General features: G+C 54.9%; 1 protein-coding gene across 9 annotated transcripts in view; it reads left to right on the forward strand.

The window, feature by feature from the left end:
* ANKS1A (ankyrin repeat and sterile alpha motif domain containing 1A) overlaps positions 1–20,635 on the forward strand; it is a 190,953-nt gene extending 170,318 nt beyond the window's left edge. For 3 of the 9 annotated variants that reach the window (XM_032647515.1, XM_032647522.1, XM_032647525.1), the window contains 10 exons: positions 9,519–9,617; positions 10,424–10,576; positions 10,692–10,799; positions 11,853–12,017; positions 12,837–12,962; positions 13,200–13,271; positions 13,384–13,470; positions 13,977–14,114; positions 15,529–15,699; positions 16,527–16,816. In XM_032647515.1, the coding sequence (XP_032503406.1) occupies positions 9,519–9,617; positions 10,424–10,576; positions 10,692–10,799; positions 11,853–12,017; positions 12,837–12,962; positions 13,200–13,271; positions 13,384–13,470; positions 13,977–14,114; positions 15,529–15,699; positions 16,527–16,649 (1,242 nt within the window). In that variant the 3' untranslated portion in view covers positions 16,650–16,816. Of the gene's footprint in view, positions 1–9,518; positions 9,618–10,423; positions 10,577–10,691; positions 10,800–11,852; positions 12,018–12,836; positions 12,963–13,199; positions 13,272–13,383; positions 13,471–13,976; positions 14,115–15,528; positions 15,700–16,526; positions 16,817–18,035 lie in introns of those variants that run through there. The other 6 variants (XM_032647516.1, XM_032647524.1, XM_032647518.1 and 3 more) reach the window with 5 other exon arrangements.
* The last annotated feature ends 1,921 nt before the right edge of the window (positions 20,636–22,556 follow it).

Below are 22,556 nucleotides of genomic sequence, written 5' to 3' on the forward strand. Positions count from 1 at the left end.
GAGTTATTCAGAGTGACAGCGGCTGGAATTGTTCAGCATCCAGCTCTACGTGCCCCCGGTGCTGCTCTGGCCTTCTCTGGTCCCCTTCACAGTGGAAGGGAGTTTGAGAACTATTTGCATGTCTGTCGATTTAACTAACTGCACCTTAGGATGGAACGGGACTGGTGAACACATCCTGTTGATGTAGCTTCCAGTTGCTGATATCCCAGCGTGAGCAGCAGCAGGGGGTCCCGTGCTGGCATCTCAGCACGTCCGTTGTGTTCGGTTAGTACACGCCCCCCCCCCCCCACCAGTGTACAGGTGCAGCAGTGCAGGGGGCAGAGCAGTGGGGCCCGTGTGTCTCTGTCAAATGTCAGTTATAACTCAGGTGTCCCCGGGCATCCTTGAAGCCCATCTGTGGACTCCTGGGGTCCATGGACAGCACTTTCAGGACTCTGGGATTAAGTCATTGGCTCCAGGCTGCTCCTCAAGCAGACAGCTGAGCTGTGGCTGGAAGCTGGGTCTCCTGGGCCCAGAGCAGTGCCTTCGCCTCCCACTCTGGCCCCCATGCCCCCCTTTCACCGGAAGACGCTGAGGCTGGGCCACAGGCTCAGCACATCCTTCAAAGTCAGAGCCAGTGGGCTAGGCCAGCGCATCACTCGAGGTGCCCGTCGGGTCAGGCAGACCATTCCGTCCGCCCACTCTGTGTTGAGGGCTGTTCTGCAAAAGGCTGGCAAAGGAGCTAGTGGGGCCCAGACCGCAGTAAGCTCTCGGCACTGGCTTGGAGCTACCGGAGCCCTCTGGACCTGCAGCTGCCGCCCCCACCACAGGCCAGCAGCAGGCGTTCTTGCCCTCCACCCTCAGGGAAGGGCCAGGCCGGCGGGCAGCTGGCTGAAGCCACGGTTAAGGAAGCTGGATGGGGCAAAGCTTAGGAAAAAACACGGGGTTCTAACTACTCGCACTGAGAACCAGCTGAGAGTCGGGAGACCTGGGTTTCCTCCAGGCGCCCCTGTATGATTTGGGGCAAGTTGCTCTGCCTCCCTCCCCATCTGTCCCCGTCCCATGGAATCTCATTTGACTGCTTCCTTCTGCACATAAGCTCTGAAGGGGGCACAGTGTTAGCTGTGGTGACACACAGCAACGATCGAGACTGACTGTGGCCTTGGCCGTGTGTGGGAACGTAAGGTGGTGATTTCTCTGCAGCGGAAGCAGAAATCGGCTTTGTCCTCAGATCCATGAGGTTAAAGCCTGCTTTGGGTGGTCTCGGATCCAGGCTCTTTGACTCTGGGCTTCGCTAGTCTGCACTGGTGATTTGGGGGTGAATGTGGCATCTTGACCTCAGATGAGGCCTCAGAAAGGCAGGTGTTTGGGGGTGACGAGCAGCAGATGGATGGAAGGATGCTGCTCCTGGTACAAAGAGAAGGGGGACACTGGGGACCTGCCTGGGAGAACAAGGGTCACGAGGGGTGTTGCCTCCCAGAACGCAGGAGGAGAGCCGTCCCTGACAACCCTTCCCTTGAGACTGACAGGGGAGAGGGGTCTGGCTTCTGGAACTAGGAGCTGGTAACATTTGCACTTCATCCTCGTCTTCTTGGAACTAGTTGCTCTCTGTCACCATCGAGTTCTGTCTCTCCAGCTGAGGACATGGCTGGGCCGGGTAGGGGTGGGGATCGTTAGGAGAGCAGGGGCTGTGGGTCAAGCCTGAGCTGCTCCTGTTACTGAGGCTGGTGAGCTTTTTATAAGGCCACCCGTGAGCTGGGGGAAGGTGTCAGTTTGGGAAGTTCTATGACCAAGTTCCAGGGAGGCAGGAGTCAGCTGGGCCAGGCAGCGGTGAACAGGTGGACACAGGAGGAGCCATTGAGCGCCGGTTCCTGTTTAACCTGGACAGGCAGGTGGCTTTGTTCCTGTTTATAAGGTTCTGACTTTGTAGGGGATTTGAACCCAGTTCTTATCCCTTTATACCACAGCTGCCTTGTGTGGTGCACAGAAAGCCCTCAGCCCCTGCAGGAGTAGATGGGTGATGCTTCAGGGAGCATGGCTTCTATTTTCCATCATTATTAAGATTTTTAGGCCACAACAGTGAGCAGCAGAGCCCTGCCCCTCCTTGCTTCCTCTTCCCTTTCCCAGTGCTCCTTCCCACTCTCCCTGGGCCGGCCCGGGTCTGGGGCTATGGTCTGGGCGAGGAAGACTCGTGTGCTCACCCTTCTCCCTCCTGGCTCACCCACCAGTGTGCGTGTGTGGTCACTGCAACCCCAGCCTGGGAAGGCGGTCCTGGCTCAGGCCAGGGTCCTGTGCCATGTTCAGTGACCCTCCCCCCAGATGACAATGCCCACAACAACTCCGTCGTTGTGGCCAGTAACATGTTCTGGGGATGGTAGAAAACTACGTGCAAAGGAGGAGCCAAAATGTCCAGTGGCGGGTGAGATTATGGGATGCCCAGGAACTAGAGAGTGTGCAGTGGAAGCAGGTGGTTACGTGTCACGAGGAGGTGTGTGCACGCAGTATGTCAGCATGTGGGAAAGCAGGTTAAATAAGTAATACATATACCACAATCCCAACTTTTGCTTTTTTTTTTTTTTACAATAAAAGCTTAGAAAAATACACTGAAATACTAGAAGTGATCCCAATCTCAGTTTTTAAAAAATATTAAGCCACTTAAAAGAATTCATCAGAATGGTAACCCTGGGGTGTTTTTTACCCCCCAGAGGTAATGGATTTATAAGTGGCGTTTACATTTTTCTTTGTACTTTATTAATTTTTTATAATAGACTTATATAACTTTTCTACTCAGAAAACAATTTTATTTATTTATTTTGTTAATATGAGGGAGAGATAGAAGCAGGGCCCAGTAGAAATCTACAAAATTCTGGAAGGCAGAGGGGCAGCATAAGTATCACATTGAAATAGCCAGGACCCAGGGAAGCTCTGAGCTACCCCCTTGGTGCACAGAGACTCTGGAGGATGCCTCGGGCCCAGGTGGAGATGTGGGGGCTTCTCGCCCGCCCACCGAGCTGCTTATCTGCTTAAGGAGCTTTAGCTGCTCAGGCAGGTGCCACAGATCAATACAGCCATGCGTGTGGTGAGTATTGGCTGCTCAGTTCACTCAGGCTGGTACTTCCCTCATCCTCCCACCCTTCCTTCCCTTGATTAGAGTAATCTGCTCTAAAGGTCTTTTTTTTTAATAGTTTTGTCTTTCTTATTCTAAGTGCTAGCTCCCATTTTCTCAGTGCTTTTTAGCAATTAGAAGTTTTTAACATTTATACACTTGCCAATTTTCAATATTATCATAAAATAAAAATTAGGAAATAAGGTAGAAAATTGAGTGTTCTGCCTCGAAAAACAAAAGTTTAGTGTTTTATCCCAACGTTGTATTCTCCTTCACTCTGTACATTCCACTTTCCCATTCTTGGAGATAAAAAATGGGGTTAGAAACTTTAAAATATGACAGACTATACAGAGCAAGTAGCTGGTGCCACACCTACCTGGTTGCCACAGCATTTGGGAACTGAGCCCATGACTTCAGGAAAATGATTAAGTAGTTGGAAGCGTCAGTCTGATCCGTGTTTCTAGCTGATGAGGACGTCCTCTTGAGGAAATGCCAAATGCTCTTTAGGCTCACTGACTGTGGTTGCTTCTGGAGAGAAGTTTCATCAGGGAGAACACTGCTAGCAAATATTCCCAAGTTCAAGTATGGGATTCACTTGGGAAGAGGTCTCACGGATCGGCAGCTAAATACTTTGTGTCCTGTGTGTCTCATATTTACATTTTACCATTCCCAATTCGGAATGGCCTCCCTGAAGACATCACTCCACTCACGCACTTTCAAAAACAGCTGGAAGTTTCTCTAAGACCTTTGATGACTGGGACACAGCCACACAATATCTGAACTTATTTCCCTCAATTTGAACGTCATCCTTCAAATTGAAGTTTGTTTTAATTTTTTGTTGTATTTAATGCTAACTACTAATATTTAATGTTTTAAGGTCTTAATTTGCATTTTCATGTGCGTCCAGGCTGAGGCCCCACCCCCAGCAACACACTTCTCCCAATTCCGTGCCTCCTCTGTCTGGAGTAGCTCTTCTCACAGCCCCTGGCTCCTTGAGGCCCAAGAAAGGACTGGGAGGCAGAAAGGAGAGGGAGGGGCTGCAGGGGAAGCACCAGTGCCAGGCTTTTCCCCTGAGGCAGAATCAGGCCTGGACAGTAGCTCTGTCCCATTCTTTCTCCCCCAAGAGAGGAGGTTTCAGCCTTTGTTTTTTTATGACTCCTGGCAGAGAGAGAGAGAGAGAGAGAGAGAGAGAGAGAGAGAGAGAATGAGAATACTGAATATGGAAATGAGGCTGGAGGGGGTGGGGCAGGTGGAAAGTCTGGAAACCACTGCTGAGAGACGAAACCCTGTCCCAAGGCGAGTGCAGTCTAGCGCTGCTCTGCCCAGTAGTCACGCTTGCATCAGAACATACAGGCCTTTGCTTGGGTGGAGGCCAGGTCCTGCAGGGGCTGATACGGGCCGTGTTGGGGCCAGAGCAGGAGAGCCCAGGTGCACTGTCTCCTAGCCTGCTTTTCCACACGCAGACATACTGCATGCACACACCCACCCAGGAGGAGGAGGTGTTGTGGCATTGCTCCCACCTCTGTGGCTGGGAACCCCCGCCCTCCTGCCCCCTCTCCCTCAAGGACAGAACCCAACCAAGCCAAGTGTCAACTAGTTGTGTTTCAGATTTCGCTTAGGTGGATGAGCTGTTCTATTTGATGAGCTCCCTAACTGTTTACTCACTAGGAACTCGGAACAGGGCCTGGCACATAGTCAGCTCTCAGTAAATGTTAGTGTGGTAGAAAGTAAACAAAGCAGAAGTCCCTCTTCCCCATAAAACTCCTCGTGTAAAGGTTTCTTCCTCAGTCAAGAGGATACAGTAACTTCCAGAATGTTTCTTGCCTTTGAGGATTTGGAGCACCTTATAGTCACCACACGAACTAATCCCGCAGAATGTAGATGTGGCAAGTTCAGGAACTCAGGAGGACCCTGCACTGAGCCCAGGACGTGCTGTGGCAACTGTTTGCTTTGATTTTCCATCACATCCTTTGTTTTGGTTTTGTTTCCATTTGCCTCTTTCTCCTCAAAGCTGCATACAGTCCCCAGTTCTCTTGACTGGGGGCTCTGCTTAATGAAGGTCCTGTCCCCATCTGGATCTGGTTTTCCTGGTTGTCAGCCTTCAGTCCAGTATTAATGTTACCCTAAAAGCTTGTGAAGGCTTCTGAGTAAATGCTGGGGTTAACAGTGGGTGTTCAGAACATCGCCGCAGTGACACCCTCTTGGAGGTTCACTTGTCAGGTCCTCACTGAGGTGTCCTCCTCATCAAGTAGAAAGTCTGGGCAGACAGCCCCACTCTCTGCTTTTCCCCATCAGCACACCCTAGATTTGGGCCCAGAATGACTGCAGGAACTCGGCGTGGTGACTCCTAGATTCAGGGGTGACTTGGGATCTGGTCAGACCTGGAGTGGTGCCAGGGCCCAGGGGACCTTCTGCAGGCCCAGGGCTCCCTAGTGTCCCAGCAGAAGGTGTGCGTGTGGCCTGAGCAGGGAGTCCAGTCTGCCTTCAGAGCCATCTTCACCTGGAGTCTCTTGAGCTTATGGCTTGTCCTCTTTGTGTCCTCTATAGGACAAAATTTTTGTCACCATGCGCAGGCTCTGGGGAAGCTCTCACACCAGCAGTCACTACAGCTTGGGTACAAAGGTGAGGCCACCAGTTGGTGGTCTGCATGAGCTTGCCTGAGTTATTAACTTGTCTATCTGTAAAGTGGGCATAAGTAATACCCACCTCAATAGAATAAAAAGTCCAGAAAAAGTCTTGGAAACACAGGAATTTAGGGTACCTCAGAAGTCATTTCATATCAATGGGAAAAGATAGCTCATTCAAGAAATAAGACAGCCTGCCTGGGAAAAATATTAAGTGGATCCTGACCCTTAAAACTTACATCAGGGCTTCCCTGGTGGCGCAGTGGTTGAGAGTCCGCCTGCCGATGCAGGGGACACGGGTTCGTGCCCCGGTCTGGGAAGATCCCACATGCCGCAGAGCGGCTGGGCCCGTGAGCCATGGCCACTGAGCCTGCGCGTCTGGAGCCTTGTGCTCAGCAACGGAAGAGGCCACAACAGTGAGAGGCCCGCGTACCGCCAAAAAAAAAAAAAAAAAACTTACATCAAAATTAATTCCAGATAGATTAAAGATTTGATTGTAAAAAATGAAACTGTAAAGTTACGGGAAGAAAATGTGAAAGAATTGTTTTAAACATCCTGGAGCGGGAGATCTTTCTAAGGCTGACAGAACTTAGAGAAGCTCCACGAGAAAAGTGGGTGTGTTCAGGTGCAGGCTGATAGGTTCTGCATGAGCAAAGCCAGCGTAATAGTCCAAAGACAATGACAATCAGGAAAGACACGTGCCTAACTCTTCATAAAGGGTTAGGTTCCTTACTGTATAAAGAATTCCTACAAGTCAAATACAGAAGAGACCAACAGCTCCATAGATAAACATGCAAAGGATAAAGTGAGTAATTCCTGGAAAAGGAGCTGCAGCTGCTCCGCATGCCCGGCCCAGAGCCGCGGGGACATGAGCATCGGGCTGAACTCTGCCCCAGAAGTTACTGATGCTCTCTGGGCCTCAGCTTCCTGAGATGTAAAATGGGGTAACAGTGGTCCCTATTATTCAATGGTTTAGCAGGTGCAAAGCATGGAAAACATGGAGGAGGGCAGTAAGTGCTATGTAAGTGCTTGGTAGATAAAATGTGAAAAGATGCTTGAGTTCATCTATGAGCGGGATGATCTTGTGATAAGAAATGTGCAGTGATAAGCCACTTCTGCACAGTGCTGCACTGATAGGAGTATAAATATCTGTCAGACTTCTAAATACACATACCCCTTTGACCAAGCGATTTCTGTTCTTTTTTTAATCCTTTTTTGAAAATTTTAAATCAAAATATAATTGACATGCAATATTATATTAGTTTCAGGTGTACTACATAGTGATTTGACGTTTGCATACATTATGAAATGATCACAATAAGTATAGTAACCATCTGTCCCCATACAATGTTATTACAACATTGACCATATTCCTTATGCTGTATATTACATCCCTATGGCTTATTTATTTTGTAACTGGAGGCTTGTACCTCTTAATCCCCTTCACCTATGTCTTCCCCCCACCACCTCACCCAGTTCCCGTCTGGCAACCACCTGTTTGTTCTCTGTATCTATGAGTCTGTTTTCATTTTTTAGAGCCCACATATAAGTGAGATCATATGGTATTTGTCTTTCTCTATTTCACTCAGCATAATGCCCTCTAGACCCCATCCACACTGTCACAAATGTTAAGATTTCATTCTTTTTTTTATGGCTGAGTACTATTCCTGTGTGTGTGTGTATACACCACACCATTCATTCATCTGTCAGTGCACCAGTTTACAGTCCCACCAACAGTGCACGAGAGTTCCCTTTTCTCTACATCCTTGCCAACACTTACTTGTCTTTTTGATAGTAGCCGTTCCGACAGCTGTGAAGTGATATCTCTCTGTGGTTTTGATTTGCATTTCCCTAACAATTAGTGATGCTGAGCATCTCTTCATGTGTCTGTTGGCCATTGGCATGTCTTTGGAAAATTTTTTGTTCAGAGTCTCTACCCATTTTTTAATCGAGTTGTTTAGTTTTTTTATGTTGATTGTATGAGTTCTTTGTATATTTTGGATATTAACCCTTTATCTGATACATTGTTTGCAAATATCTTCTCCCATTCAGTAGGCTGCCTTTTCATTTTGTTGATAGTTTCCTTCACTGTCTGGAAGCTTTTTAGTTTGATATAGTCCTATTTGTTTATTTTTGCTTTTGTTTCCCTTGCCTGAGAAGACAGATCCAAAAAATATTGCTAACACTGATGTCAGAGTGTACTGCCTATGTTTTCTTCTAGGAGTTTTATAGTTTCAGGTCTTACATTCAAGTCTTTAATCCATTTTATGGTATGAGAAAGTAGTCCAGCTTGATTATTTTGCAGGTAGCTGTCCAGTTTTCTGAACACCATTTATTGAAGAGGCTGTCCTTTCCCCATTGTATATTCTTGCCTCCTTTGTCATAGATTAATTGACTATATAAGCGTGGGCTTATTTCTGGGCTCTCTATTCTGTTCCACTGATCTATGTGTCTGCCATACTGTTTTGATTACTGTAGCTTTGTAGTATAGCCTGAAGACAGAGTGATGCCTGCAGCTCTCTTCTTCTCTCTTGAGAATGGTTTGGCAGCAATCTCTCCTGATAACCACCATAGAAAAGATGCACATACAGGGAGGTTCATGCAGCATCATTTGTAAAAGCAGAAATTGGAAACAATTGTCCTTCAACTGGGAAATGGTTTAGCAATTTATAAGATGTCCATAATCTGGATGATTATGCAGCTTTAAAAGAAGAGACAGGTCTCCATATACTGAGTGACCTCCTGTATATACTAAGTAGTTAAGAATGAGGTGTTGAACAATGTGTACAACAATCACATTTGTGCGAAAATGAAGCATGCACATGTGTGTAGGTGCCCAGCTGGGCTCTGGAGGGACATCCAGGAAAGTGGTAACAGTTGCCCTCGGCGGGGGTGGACGCTGTGGCTGAGGGACAGGGCAGAACCCATGATTTTTCATGTATCATAATCTGAAAAAACCTATCTTGTGACACCATTGTGAGAAATAAAAGACACCATGATAGGGGTTAGGAGTGGTGAGTACAGTCCGACTGCCTCAAATCCTAGCTCCACCATGAGATGTGTGACCTCAGACACGTTTCTGACCTCTGTGTGTCTGTTTCCTTATCTGTAAATTGAGGATTCCAGTAGAACCTAACACAGGGTTGTGAGCCTGAAATGGGATGGTCCAGAGAAAAGCTTTCCGTCCCTGTCACTCAGCAAGAACACAGCAGACACCAGCCATTCTCCTCGTCGTCACTGCCATGCTGGGCTTCTTTGCTCTCAGCTGCTCCCTTGGGGAGAACTGCCCCACGTGGGCTGAGCCCCAGCCGCCCCTCCTCTCTCAGGCAGGTCCCCACTTTGAGACTCCTCTCCTCCTCGGGGTGAGGCAGGCTTCTTGGGTGCCTGCCCCTGCCGCCGGCCCAAGGTGGCTGTTACCGCCGCTTTAAATCACAAAATCACATCTGTGAGGAATCTGGGGATTAATCCTCCTGTTGTTCACCTTGGGGGGTCATGAAACCTGCTCCCAGGAAAATGCACATCAGCTCAGGTGGGTGAGGGCCTGTGCCCAGCCCTGCCTGCTCCAGCCCAGGTCAGCACTCTGGGAGCCGCTCGGGCTGGGTGGGCAGCCTGGGCAGGTTTGTCTTCCTGCTGCATGAGGCTGCTTGCTGCCTGGCCTGGCCTCGCGGGGCGCCCTGGGGCTCATTCTCTCGTGGTGCCTGTGGCGAAGGAGAAGAACATGGCAAGGGGCCATGACAGGCTGACATGACGCCCTGAGGGAGCCAGCGGCCTTGTCCAGGAGGCCCTCACGTTCTCCTTTCTGCTCTTAGGGGCCTAATGTGATGGAAGATCAAGACCTGCGGGAAATCGGCATCAGTGATGCACAGCACAGGCGGAAGCTGCTCCAGGCTGCGCGGTCCCTGCCCAAGGTGACCACCGACAGTTCCGTGGTCTCAGCCTTTGCCAGGGGCGGGGCGGGGCTCAGGGGATGTGCAGGTCACTGTGGGGGTCTGCCCCTCATCTCGGGAGCCCCAGCGGGGAGGACAGTATCCTGTTTACTTCTTTGCCACATCCCAAGGCCAGCAGAGCACTAGGGACAGTCAGGACCTAGTCCGGCCTCAGGAACGGCACTGCAGGCATCTGCCTGGCGCGGAGCCTGGTGCCCACAGGCTTGGCCTGTTGCCTGAGACCAGGCCCTCCCCAGGAGGCCCGGGGCCCTCGGGGCAGCAGAGGAAGCAGTCTCTGCCTCCTGGGGAGCTGTGGCTGGTAGGCCTGAGCCTCTCCTCAGCTCTGCTGGCACAGAGTCTCTTCCACTTGCCCAGAGCTCAGGAAGCACTAATGAGTCCTAGCAGTGAGGCCAGTGCCCGCTTCACAGACACACACCATTTTCTTGTCCTACCAGGTCTGTGATCTTGTCAGAGCACAGTAGGGGCCTCCACAAACGCTCCTCCCCATCTAGCCTTACCTGATAGGGCACCTTTCCCAGACCTGGGGTGCCCTGGTAGTCCGCAGATGGGGCCCGAGACCAGAGCTGAGGTAGAGAAGGCTGTGTGAGTGGAGCGACTCGGGGATGCTAGGACACAGGCCCCTCGTTGGTCCTCAGGAGCTGTCCCATACCTACTCCAGCCTCAGCCTCTGGTGTGGTCTGAGTGAACCGGCCTGCGTCCCCGTGGTCCCCAGGGTCCTCGTCCCAAGTGCTGAGATGTTAGTCCCGCCTCCTGCCCTCGCCCCACAGGTGAAGGCTCTGGGCTATGATGGGAACAGCCCCCTGTCAGTGCCCTCCTGGCTGGACTCCCTGGGCCTGCAGGACTATGTCCACTCCTTCCTGTCGAGTGGCTACAGCTCCATTGACACTGTGAAGAACCTCTGGGAGCTGGAGCTTGTCAACGTGAGTACAGCCCTGCTCTGAGTGTCCCTGGGCTGCCAGCATGGCCCGTGGGGGTGAGGGCTGGGGGCTGGGGGCCCAGTTGCCGCCTGACCTTCCTCTCCCCGCCCCTGCCCAGGTCCTAAAGGTGCACCTGCTCGGCCATCGCAAGCGCATCATCGCCTCCCTGGCAGACAGACCCTACGAGGAGCCGCCCCAGAAGCCCCCCCGGTTTTCCCAGCTGAGGGTGAGTTGGGGCGGGTGGGAAGGGATGTTTGTATGCTGCGTGTTGCTAGGAACTGAGGAGAATTCTTTGGGAGTTCTTCAGAGACAGTGTCACCTCTGCAGTCAAGGAGCAACTGATCCCTCCCTTCCCAGTGTTGGGGCCAAATGTTGGCAAAAGTAGGAAAACAAATATCCGAATCCCAGACGGCTGGGGCCATGTCTGAACGTCCGGTTGAGCTGTGCCCGGGGTGGTGGGCAGGGGTGGGTCAGAGGGGCCCCCTCTCGGGCAGCCTGACGTGAACCCGAGACAAAGCCTGGAACACACGGAGGGACCAGGGCCCTCCCCATCTTCTGAAGGAAAATCCCTGTGATTTTAAAAACCTCAGAGATGCTTTGTTGCTCAAGGCAGGTAATCTCTGACTGAAAAGTGGGTTAGACTGTGAGCCTGTGGTTCAGGATGAGTCTCCCCAAACCCATGAAGCTGCGTGGCTGCCAGTGGATGGGGTGGGCCCTGGGCTCCAAGCCTCAGCCCGTTTATGGCAGCCTCAAAGTGGGCGTTATTTTATCCTCCTCTTACGCATGAGAAGGCTGGGGCCCAGGCTGGTTCTGAGGACCAGGCTCAGCTGACATTCAGATATGGAAAGTGAAGACTGATTCATACTCTTTGTGAGGCCTCTGGGTGCCAACCGGCAGTGCTGTGTTTTCTTAGGAAAGACTTTTGGATTTGGTCACATGCCCCCAAGACCTGCGATCAGTTGTGACAGACGATTTTATAAACTAGAGATCGCTTCCCAGCCCTACAACCAGGCCGGAGGGTGCTCTCGTGACCCGGGTGCTCACCTGCAGGACCCGGTTGTTAGGGATTCCTGGCTGGAAGAATCTGGTCACTTTGACTGTACCCACGCTGGGCCCAGTGGCCCGTTTCCCCACTGGGTGCTGGCCTCCAGCTCGTGCCTATTCTCACTGATTCTCCTGCCCAAGCTGGGCCCTGACAGCCCGAGGATTGGCTGACACCTACAGCCTAAGGACTGGCCTGATGAGTCTCAAATCTCACCTGGATTTCTTCCTGCTGCAGTGCCAAGACTTGCTCTCGCAGACGTCGTCCCCCCTGAGCCAGAATGACTCCTGCACCGGCCGGTCTGCTGATCTGCTGCTGCCTTCTGGGGACATGGGCAGGAGGCGGCACGACAGTCTCCAAGACCCTACGGTGCCCTCTCGGGCCGAGCGCTTCAGGATCCAGGTGGGCGGGAGGGAGCCACAGATGGGGTCCCCTCATTCCTCTTGGCAGGACAGGGCTCCCAGCCCACCGCCCAGGGCACTGCTTTCAGGGCTCTCACATTTATTCGACTTGCCCGTCCTCCCTCCCGCCTTGCACGGACCGCAGGCTTTTTGTCTCGCCCCATCTTGGCCTGTTAGACACAGGTTGCTGGGTGTCCCTTGTCCCCGCAGGGTGAGCCCTAGCTTCGCTCTGTTTTCTCTCGTGACTCATATTTCTCGGTTCTGGCCTCTGGGGATTCCCCTTACCTTTCCACAAGCACGACCATGAATTTTACAAGATTTAAAACACACATCGTCCAGCAGTTTTAGTTGCTCTGTATTGAGAGACTTTGCATATTGCTGGGAATGGAAGTCATAAATTTCCTGAATTTTCCCCTCCTCCCCATTCCTTCCACCAGCAGCCTAGTTAAGGACCCCATCGCCTGGCACCTGGCCCATGGTGGCCTCCCACCCCTCCCCCACACCCCAGCTCCTGCCATGAGGATCCCTGTAAAGTGCATCCCTGGCCACGGATACTTCCCCGACTCCCCACACCAGGATCAGATCTACACTCATCTCAGACACCACAGAGCCTTCCCTGCTGAGCTGCTCACGGGTGGGCGGGCAGCTGAGGTCCCTGCTTCTCCACCAGTTCTCTGGCATAGACAGGCCTCACCTCCGCCCCAGCGCATCGGAATGGCTTGTCTGCCTCCGGCCTGGAGCTCCCAGAGGTGGAACCCAGGAGGGAGCCAGGGAACCCCTTGAGCAGGCGAGCTGACCTGTGACCCCACGTGTTCTGCAGGAAGAGCACCGAGAGGCCAAGCTGACCCTTCGGCCCCCAAGCCTGGCTGCCCCCTATGCCCCTGTGCAGAGTTGGCAACACCAGCCGGAGAAACTCATCTTCGAGTCCTGCGGCTATGAAGCCAATGTGAGTAGCCTCTGCCCTCCCAGCCTGGCCGGTCTCCTGCTTTCCATGCTGGCCGGACCCAGGGCCCCCATGGTATCTTCAGCTGCTCCCAGCACCTGGGGGAAGGGGGACTCACAGGCCAGGATGGGGGAAGAGAGTCACTGGGAGAGGGAGCCCCCTGACTGTGGTCCCAGATTGGCTGGTGGCCCCGTGTGGTAACGCAGGACTCCTAAGCCGGGCCACTGCTCGCTCCCACAGTATCTGGGCTCCATGTTGATCAAAGATCTGCGAGGGACAGAATCCACGCAAGACGCCTGTGCCAAGATGCGGGTAGGTTACCGTGGGGGTGGCCAGGACGCAAGGCAGCGGATGGTAGCACCGCCTGCAGCCACTGGGGCCCTGCCACGCTGCGTGCGGCTGACAGGCCTCCCGTTTCCTGTAGAAATCCACGGAGCACATGAAGAAGATCCCCACCATCATCCTGTCCATCACCTACAAAGGTGTCAAGTTCATCGACGCCTCCAACAAGGTGTGCTTCCCACAACTGCTGTTGAGGGAGGAGGGGGCACCCTTCCTCCCCACACACACCCCCACCTCCTGGCCAGCTGGGTATCTTCCCTAGAGGGGGGGTACTTGTCTCTCACGCACCCACGTATCCTGGTTCCCAGGGCCCCACCGAGGGACAGCTTATCTTCCCCAGCATGGGCTCCACTGGCCACTTATCTGCTCATGGGCCTTTAACGCTGCGATGCACTTAGGGAGCGCAGGACACCCCCAGGCCCTGGGCTTGCGATCCCACCCTGGAGAGCAGAGTGGGCTGGGTGTGAACATTTGCTCCCTCAGTTGCCATGGTCAAGGGTGGAGACCCCAACCCTAAATCAGACAAGGTGAGGTGCCACCCCCACCCCCACCGCGAAGAGATGGGGAAGTGGCGTTTTCCTGACGCTAGGATGGGACAGGAAGGTGGCAATGGTGAAGGGACTAGGGTGTGCCCTCAGGGAGCCCAAGAATTCCAGACCCTTGTTTTCCCCGCAGAACGTCATCGCAGAGCACGAGATCCGGAACATTTCCTGTGCAGCCCAGGACCCGGAGGACCTCTGTACCTTCGCCTACATCACCAAGGACCTGCAGACCAGCCACCACTATTGCCACGTTTTCAGCACGGTGGACGTGGTGGGTGGAGTCCGCAGCTGGGCACGGTGGGGGGTCCTGCGCTGCGACAGCCCCAGTGCAGTGGGTCCTGGCACCCGGCTGGCACTTAGCAAAGGTCTGTTCAAGAATGAACATCACTCCAGCCCCCTCTATCTGGCACTGAGACTAAAGCACACAGGACGACAGTGGCTCGTCCAGGGTTCTAGTTGACAGAAGCTTTCCTGCTTCCGGCTGCGTGTCTGTCAGGTCAGCCAAGGCTTCGTCTCCATAGGCTCTTGGTCGACCATCCATCCTAACTCCCGCCCTCCAGCTGGGCCATCTCCCTGAAAAGCCCTCCACCTCCTTCTTGGGGACAGTAAGTTTTCTTCGCCCATATCCCAGCTTAGGCGGGGTTCTGGCGCTGCTGGGCTGAGGGGAACGGTCCCACATGCTGCCCACAGGGAGTGGATGAGTGACCATGGTGGCTGCCGTGAGACAGCGCCTTTGTCCAGGTCCCTGCTGCCCCTGTGAGAGTAGCTGGTTCCAGGGTCTTCCCGGCCTCGCCCGGGAGCTCTGTGCTTGCAGCCTCCTGGCTCTGCCACTAGCTAGCTGTGTGACCCCGGCTCCTTGTCTGCGCAAAGGGGATAGAGTGTAACCGACTTCACAGGGTGGTTCTGAAGATGAAATGAGGAAATCCTCCCAGGACACATCCTTCCCGGTACTCTTACCTATAGCTCATCTTCCCGCGTCAGTCAGTTCTGCTGTAACGTGGCGTCTGTGCTCCTAGAGAGCACCACACCCTGAAACCACACGGGAAGCACCAAGGCTCATGGGGAGATGAGGCAGGGGGCACAGCCCTCAGGAACCTAATACGAACACCCACACCATTTTATCTATGTTAAATGGTTAAGAAATACATAAATGCTACATAAACACGGCGCTCTGCCTCGAGAAGGACCCGAAGTCAGCTTGTGGAAGCATGTGCCTCACTCCTGCCAGCCTGTGTGCCAGAGGGAGAGAAAGAGGAGGGACAGAGGGGTGCACGGATGGAGGGGAGGGCGCGGGCCGGGTGGCCCTGGGAAGAGCTGCCGCTTGATTGTTACTGTCAGGGGTGGGTCCCGTGGGCAAGTTGAGCTGCCAGGTGGGGGTGGCATATATGCTGTGTATTCCCAGGCAGCGGGCGTCAGCAGGGGAGTCTGCATTCGCCTCGCGTTTCTCTCCAATGAAAGCACACGTGAGGAAACACAAAGTGTGTGTTTTGTTCAGATTGTTCCCTAATGTATCAGTCACCTCGGGACAAACTTCTGCTTTCAAAGCAAGCGTTCCAGCAGGTTCCCTGCACTCTTGTTACCCGTGCAGTGCTGCCTGGCCTGTGCTCAGGGGCATGAGGCCAGGGCAGGTGTGAGGGGCAGTGGTTCCTGCATCCCACCTCTCACGTTGTGCTGTTTCCTCCCAGAACCTGACCTATGAGATCATCCTAACGCTGGGGCAGGCGTTCGAGGTGGCCTATCAGCTGGCCCTACAGGCCCAGAAGTCCAGGCCGATGGGGGCCTCTGCTGCCGAGATGATCGAAACGAAATCTTCCAAACCGGTGCCTAAGCCTCGGGTCGGCATGAGGAAGTCAGCAGTACGTGGGCCCCGGGGTGGAGCGGGCGCAAGGAGGGTCTTCTCACGCTTCAGGTGGCCAGCCCCTCAGGACACGGGCCCGTGCGAGCCGGCCTCCGTAACGCCACCCCATGTCTGTGTCTGCTTTGCTCCGCACCCCAGGTGCCGCTGCCCCCTGATAGTCGCTGTTGTTACTGTCACACCTGCCCCACCCATCGTCCTTCTTACCTCCCGCTGCCGTCTGTTAGTCCTGGAGTCAAGGTCTCTGCACTTCCTGCTGTCTGTGTATCAGTCTCCCCGAAGTGACCGTGAGCTCTCTGAGACTCTGGTGCCCCGCCCCCGGCCCCGCCTGCATGCCCGTCTTTCCTGAGCTGCCGTCCCACCATCCCTGTCTGTGCTGGAGCCTCTGTTTCTCTGCTGTGTGTCCTCCTCTCTCCAGAGCTCATGGGTGCCTGCTGTGGTCTTGCCCGGGGTGAGCCCTCTGGCCCTGCCAGAGGGACCCGAGGTTTGGGGTTTCCAAACCCTTTACCCGCTTCCTGCCACCAAGAACAGCTTTGGGGCTTAGTGCTCGATGCTTAGGTAGGGCAAGGCTCCTTTAACTGAGCCGCTCCAAGAAACCCCCAGGAGAAGTTGCCCCTGGAGAGCTCAGAGGCGGCCCTCCCATGATGCTCCAGGGAAGGTCCCCCTTCTGCCACCCCACCCCAGGGAGCTTGCTCTTTGGCTGAGGAGAACAGGGCTGCCCCCATGGGGTACTGACGTCAGCATGGCCCGGGAGGCGGGGGACAGCGGGCCCCGTTGACCCCTGGCCCAGGTGCAGCACTCCCTCTGACTCTTCACCCTCTTCCTCAGCAGCTGGAACCACCCGATATGGACCCAGATGCCCAGTCCCATGCCAGCGTCTCCTGGGTTGTGGACCCCAAACCAGACTCTAAGCGGAGCCTCAGCACCAAGTATGAGACCACTATCTTCTAAGCGCCCACCCCGTCTCCACTAGTCTCATGTGCCTTTGCCGTCCGTCCTTCTGCTCTTCTCAGCTCTCCTTCCAGCTGCTGACGCCAGGGTCCCACCCCCACTGGGACCTCTCCTCCCGGGGCGGCAGCTTTAGACACTGCACACTCTCAGCCCGCACCTAACACCACCGGACACTGTGAATTCCCCCCTTGGGCGAGGACAGCTTGGCGGGGGGGCAAGGTGCCTTTGAGGTGGGCACCAAGAGGGCCTCAGCGGGCGGGCACTGTGGCTCCTGAGGCGGGGGCAGTCTCCAAGCGGAGTCCACTCGGCACTGGAGGCTGCTCCCTCCGATTGGCCGGGGCTCCCTGTTGGCTCTCCTCTCCCGTCTTCCGAGCCACGGCTGGGTGCCGTTGCCAAGAGCTAACTGCACCTTTCCTGACACAACCAACCACTGTGACCACCTGGGGCCAGAATCCCCTTGCGCTCTGCTAACAGCTGGCCTGCGGCCCATCCCTCTAAGATTGCTGGCCTCCCCCTGTGAGACCCTCAGCTCAGCGAGGTCAGACCTCTTTCCGTGAGGGCCCAGGGTCTGTGCCAGGTCCTAGAGCACATGCCTGGCTCCAAAGCCTGGGGCTCTGAGCATCTGAACACCCACAGGCTGGCTCCACACAGCAGGTGTCTTGGTCCTGATGGGTCTTGCACTGCAAGGAATGGGATGGCTCCTCATGTCTTCACCGGGGAGTCCCCGGCTGGCTCTGGAGTCTGGCTCGAGGAAGAGGAAGGCCTTCCTGTAGGAGCCAGCAGGAGGGAGGCCAGTGCCCTGCACACACCGTGCACCTTCTTCCCTCAGAACGGAGCTGCTCAAGGACAGGGACCTGGGCCGAGCAACATCCGTTGTCCTCCAGGAGCTTTCTGATGCTTCTCCACAGTGTGGGGACCAGAGATAGTCAGCTGGCACCCGGTCCCTTCCCTGATCGACCGCCCTCAGCCTCTTGACTCCTGAGAAGGAGTCCATCACCTCAAAGCGGTTCAGCAGCTGGGATGGTGGAGTTGAGGCTTTCAGAAGGCCCACGTTCTCGCGGGAGGGCGTCAGCTTAGATGGCGGGAGAGGGGAGCCAGTTTCCGTGGGAAGGAGCACTGTTCGCATAGCGTGGCCCAGCACGAGAGCCAGTAAGCTGCAGCGGTTGCTTTATGAGTTGAAACCCAAGTCGACAAACCGGGGTGGGTCCTCCTGCCTGCCTGTCCTCGTGCCTTCCAAGCAGATGCGCTGAGCCACGGCGGGTGCTCAGGGGAGGCTGTAAGGGACCTTCTGTTCTGCTTCCGTGTTTCCTTTCCGTTTCCTCCACCTTGTGCAGGCCCCTTTGGTTAACCCTTTCCTCCCCCCCCGTTGTGTTTGCTTCTGCCAAGCTGAGCCACCGAGGAACCAACTGTGCTGCGGAAACAGCCATGGGGAGCGCAGGCTCCCACCACCGCCGCCGCCACCGCCACCACCGTCTCAGCTGCAGCTTTGAAGACGCAGGCCCCCACTACTGCCCGTAGGACCTCCTCGCGGCTGCATGGTCTGGGCCTGCCACCGCCAGGTCTCGCCGAGTGAGCCCTGCCCTGGTTGCGGAGCAGCCCTCCAGGCCTCTCGCAGATGAGGTTGGAACTCCAGAGGGCCAAGAAGTGACTTGTCCAGAAAACATTTTTTAATAGAAAAAAATTTTTTTATAAAATGAACTTTCAACACTTGGCTCAACCCTCTAGGTTAAACTGCCAATCTTTAGACAATGGCCATAGGGTCAGAGGACAGCGGGCCTCTGTCCTCAGGCTGGGGTCTTGGCGCGCGTGGGCAGCTCTGAGAGAAGGTAGTGGGTGAATTGAATCGGCTTGACAGACCCGCCAGTCAGCTGCTCTTCCTTTTGAGCCGCACAGCTTCTTGTCCCCGCCTGGAGCTGGGGGCAGCCCGTAGAGGCGCCTGGCAAAAGCAGAGGCTTCTGGGGTTCCAAACGTGAAGGTCTGGGGCCGCGCGGAGATGCACAGGCAGGTCGCGGTGCCCGAGCTCTGGGCTGCTCCTCCGTCTCGGACCCGGCGGTGGTCAGAGCGCTGCCCTGGGCTGCCTGGCCGCAGGCCCTCCGGTGACCTCAGACTGTCTGAGTCGAGGCAGAAAGGAGAAGCAGCAGCTTTGTTTGTTTTGGGCATTGACGGGTAGGTCGGCTGAGGTGGCTGCCTGCTGACTTGCGATTTGTCTAATCAGGTCTGTGTGATTAGGACTCACTTTGGTTCTCTGAATTATCGGTTTGTCATCCTTTCAGCCGCTGTGCTCCCCACTGGCTCCAAGGGTAGAGAAGGCTGAATCAGGTGACAGTTTGATTCTCCCCGAGTGTGGCCTTCAGGGCAGGCTGGCATCCGGGCGCTGCTGCTGCCTGAGCCCTCCTGCTGGCTGGCTTTGCTTTTCACCTTTGGTTGCGTTGCTCCTCCTGGAGGCAGAGGCAGAGCCAGAGGGACTGTTCCTGTGAGGCTGGGCCAGGTCAACTGCCCGTCCAGCACCTTCCAGAGCAGAGCCTTTCCTCCCACGGGGCCTGGAGCAGACCTTCCGCTTTACTGGCACAGCGCAACCTGGTCCCAGGATCAGTAGTCCAGGCTTCAGTAGCGCCTCTCTCTCTCCTGGCAGGGGCTGTGAATGAGCAGGGAGCGCCCTGGCGCACCTTCACAGCCCTGTGGTCGGCCAGCAGTGGAAAGCTGGGCCGCGTCTTCCTGCTGACCTGAGGCTGGGCCCTGTGGGTTTCCTTTCCGCTGAGCCGTCCACACCGCAGGCCTGGGGAGTCACACCCCCTCTCACTGATCCTGCCCTTCTCGGTACTAAACAAGGACCTCGATACCGGCAAGTCTGACTTCACGTCCTGCTGCTTCCAGGGCCCGTCGGCTTCCACTGAGCAGTATTCAGCCCCTACTTCCTTCCAGGTATGGACGAGGAACCCCGAGCTGGATGGGTAAACCGCGGCTCCTGCTGCGGGGCGAGTGCTGTGCCCTCTTCCTCCTGAGGAAGGCCGGTCTCCTCTAAGCAGCCCTCTCTTGGTGGGTGGTGGGTCCATAAAGAAAACTGTAGACACTACGATGAGTTCCTCAAGCTGTCTTTTTGTTTTTAAGTCATAGGTAGGTGTCTCCTCCCCTTGAAGCTGCTATATCTTTATTTATTCAGGGTGTTTCATGTTGGAAAGCCTTGGCTAATCTGCTCTGGCTCTGGAGTTTGTTTTGAGCTTGGTTTATTTCTCAATAGCCAAGAAAGGAAGGGACTAGATATTTTTTTTATTCCTCCTCTGGGACAGGTACTCTCCCTCCCCTAGAAAGAAAAATTTTAACACCAGGACAGGCTTCACGTGGAGAGAAGCCCTGCTTCTGCACGTGAGCACAGGCCCTGCAGTGTGGCAGCCCCGTTCTGAACTGTGCAGGCCGTTCAGGCGGGACCTGAGATAGGTCAGTACCTGCCCGGCCACAGGCTCTCTGCTCTGCCCTTCTGCTTGCAGCTACTCCGAGCAGGGCTTCCCTCCGACAGGCTCTGCATTTGCCACGCTCGCATCCCCCCGGGGCCCCCAGCTTTGACTCTGGGGAGTCCCCGGAGAAGTCTCGGGCTGAGCAGACTGGTCTGCCCTCGGCCTGTGTTGTGATACCCAGGCCTGCAGGACGACTCTGAGATGCAGTTCACAAAGTGGTGTTGCTAGTGGTGTGGCAATGGGACCGAACTGTAATAAAACGTTATTTAATCTTTGTCTCTGTATTTTGATACTTGAATGACTTCCCCTTTTATTTTACTGTACATATAATTGTTAATCTGTCCAATTTTGTCTAAATTACAAACATCTTGTGGTACCAAACATAACCGATCTGTGCAACAACATAGACTGACCTCACTACACGAGAGAGAGAGTGTAAATATTCCTGGGCTTTCGGCTTTGGTTTTGTTATTTTCGTAACTGTACAACTTAGAACAGACTGAATTAATAAATGAGAAGCGACATGAAACCAACCTTACTTTGTGGAGCCTGAGTTGTTGGAAGGTTTCTTGATTGTTTTCCGGCAGAAGTGCTGGCACAGGCCAGCCGCCGGCTCTGGGGTGGAAACGAGGATCCGCTGTGTTTGGCTGGGACAAGTTTGGGGATTCCGCTCCATCCAGCCCTCTCTAGTCATCATTAACCCTGCTCCAGTGCAGGGGCCCTGCAATCCACCTGCCCCTCCTCGGTCTGAACACCAAGCAGGGGCCACATCCTGGCCTGGGCTGGTCACCCACAGATACTTATTGAATGTCGGTGTACAAGGCAGTGTGGGGATTGAGAGCTACGGAAGGAGAGGCTCCCTTCAAGAACTCAGTTTGATTGTGGAGGTTAAGTTTTAAACAGACACAACTAGCTACCAGCCCAAAGCCACACCGTGAGACCCATCAGACAGTCCTGGGCCGTGGGGACTGGGAGGGATGCAGTGCTCGAAGAACCGGAGCGGGTGGTGCCTGGGCTGCTATTCAAAGGAGGGTTGGAAAGGCACAAACAACACTGACATCCCCATCGTTAGTGGAGCACCCGTGTTCCAAACCCTGCTGGCAGCTTTACAGGTAACCCGCCCCATCAGCCCTCACACCTAGCTGGGTATTGTCTCTATAGAAAAGGAAACCAAGGCTCAGAGAGATTAAAACGCCTGCCCAGGGCCGGCTGGAGAGACCCCCTAGAAACCATCTAGTCGGGTGGTGTCAAGCTATCCTCAGAGCCGCTGGTCCCACTCCTGCTTCAACCTGAGCTGCCGAATTCTGCACACTTTTACTCATGCGTTTCTGTGAAATATTCCATTTGTTAAAGGGCTTTACAAGAAAAGCATTGATTCTCACCCAATACCCAACTGTATTTATGAAGAAACCAAGGCCCAAAACAGGGAAATGATTTTCTCTTAGCCAGCCAGCTAATGGCAGAGAGAGGACCCAAAACCCAGCTTCTTCCGATTTGGGCTTCTCAGGCCAAACTGCATTGAATCTGGGAAAGGAGACTGAGGGCCGGTGGAGGGCCTCACGTTCTAGACGGGGCGGGGGCGTCATCCTCACGCCCCCTCTGCCCCCTGGCTTTGGCACCAGTTTCTTAGGCAGAAGAAACGTTACAGCAAGAGAGGAGGTTTGGTCATAATTGGAGTCACCATTCCTCAGGAACGGGTACTGGGCGAGACACACTGCCACCATCACGATCCCTTCTGGCACCACTCACCAGCATCAGGTGTGACTCGCTCTGCCCAACCCCAGGACTGCAGTGCTGATCCTGCCTTGGGGGCCTGCTGGGTGGGGGAGACAGACCAGTTCCCGCTGGGCGCCCAGGCCTGCCGTCCGGGCCGCAGGCACGCTGCAGCTGACCGAGTGGGAGCTGGAGCAGGACAGAAGGGAGTGGCGGGAGGACTGTGTGGGGCGGCCTCACAGCAGGGGTGGACAGGACACGTCCCACAGGATGGCATCGGTCCAGCCCGCCTCCACCCCTTGCCTCCCCATCCCCTCTGACTCGCTGTGCTCTGCGTCTACACACCGGCCTCCTCGGGACCTGGAGGCGGAAGCAGCCGCCAGGAGTCAGGTGGTGGCGTAGAGCGGACGGTGCAGTGCACACGGACCAGGGCTCCTCCCCTCACCTCGCTTCACAGATGCTCCGTAGCCCAGGCACCTGGGCAGCGGGGGTGTCAGGACGGAAGGCTGAGCGACCAGGCCACTGAGGAGGCGGAGCTCTGCCCGGGAGCACTTTCTAGGGCAGCTCTGGACGCCCTCTTGTCGGCCTCGGCACCGCTGGCTTCCGACCCTGCGAGAGTCTAGGTCCCCCGAAGCCCAGTGGACGGGCTGGCTGACCTTTCAGTATCACCAACTCACAGCACCGGCCGTTACCAACCAACAGCCACAGGGGCGTGAGTCTCAACTCCAGTGCGCAGCACACC

The sequence above is a fragment of the Phocoena sinus genome, chromosome 11 (genome assembly GCF_008692025.1).
Source record: "Phocoena sinus isolate mPhoSin1 chromosome 11, mPhoSin1.pri, whole genome shotgun sequence".
Taxonomy (NCBI): Eukaryota; Metazoa; Chordata; class Mammalia; order Artiodactyla; family Phocoenidae; genus Phocoena; species Phocoena sinus.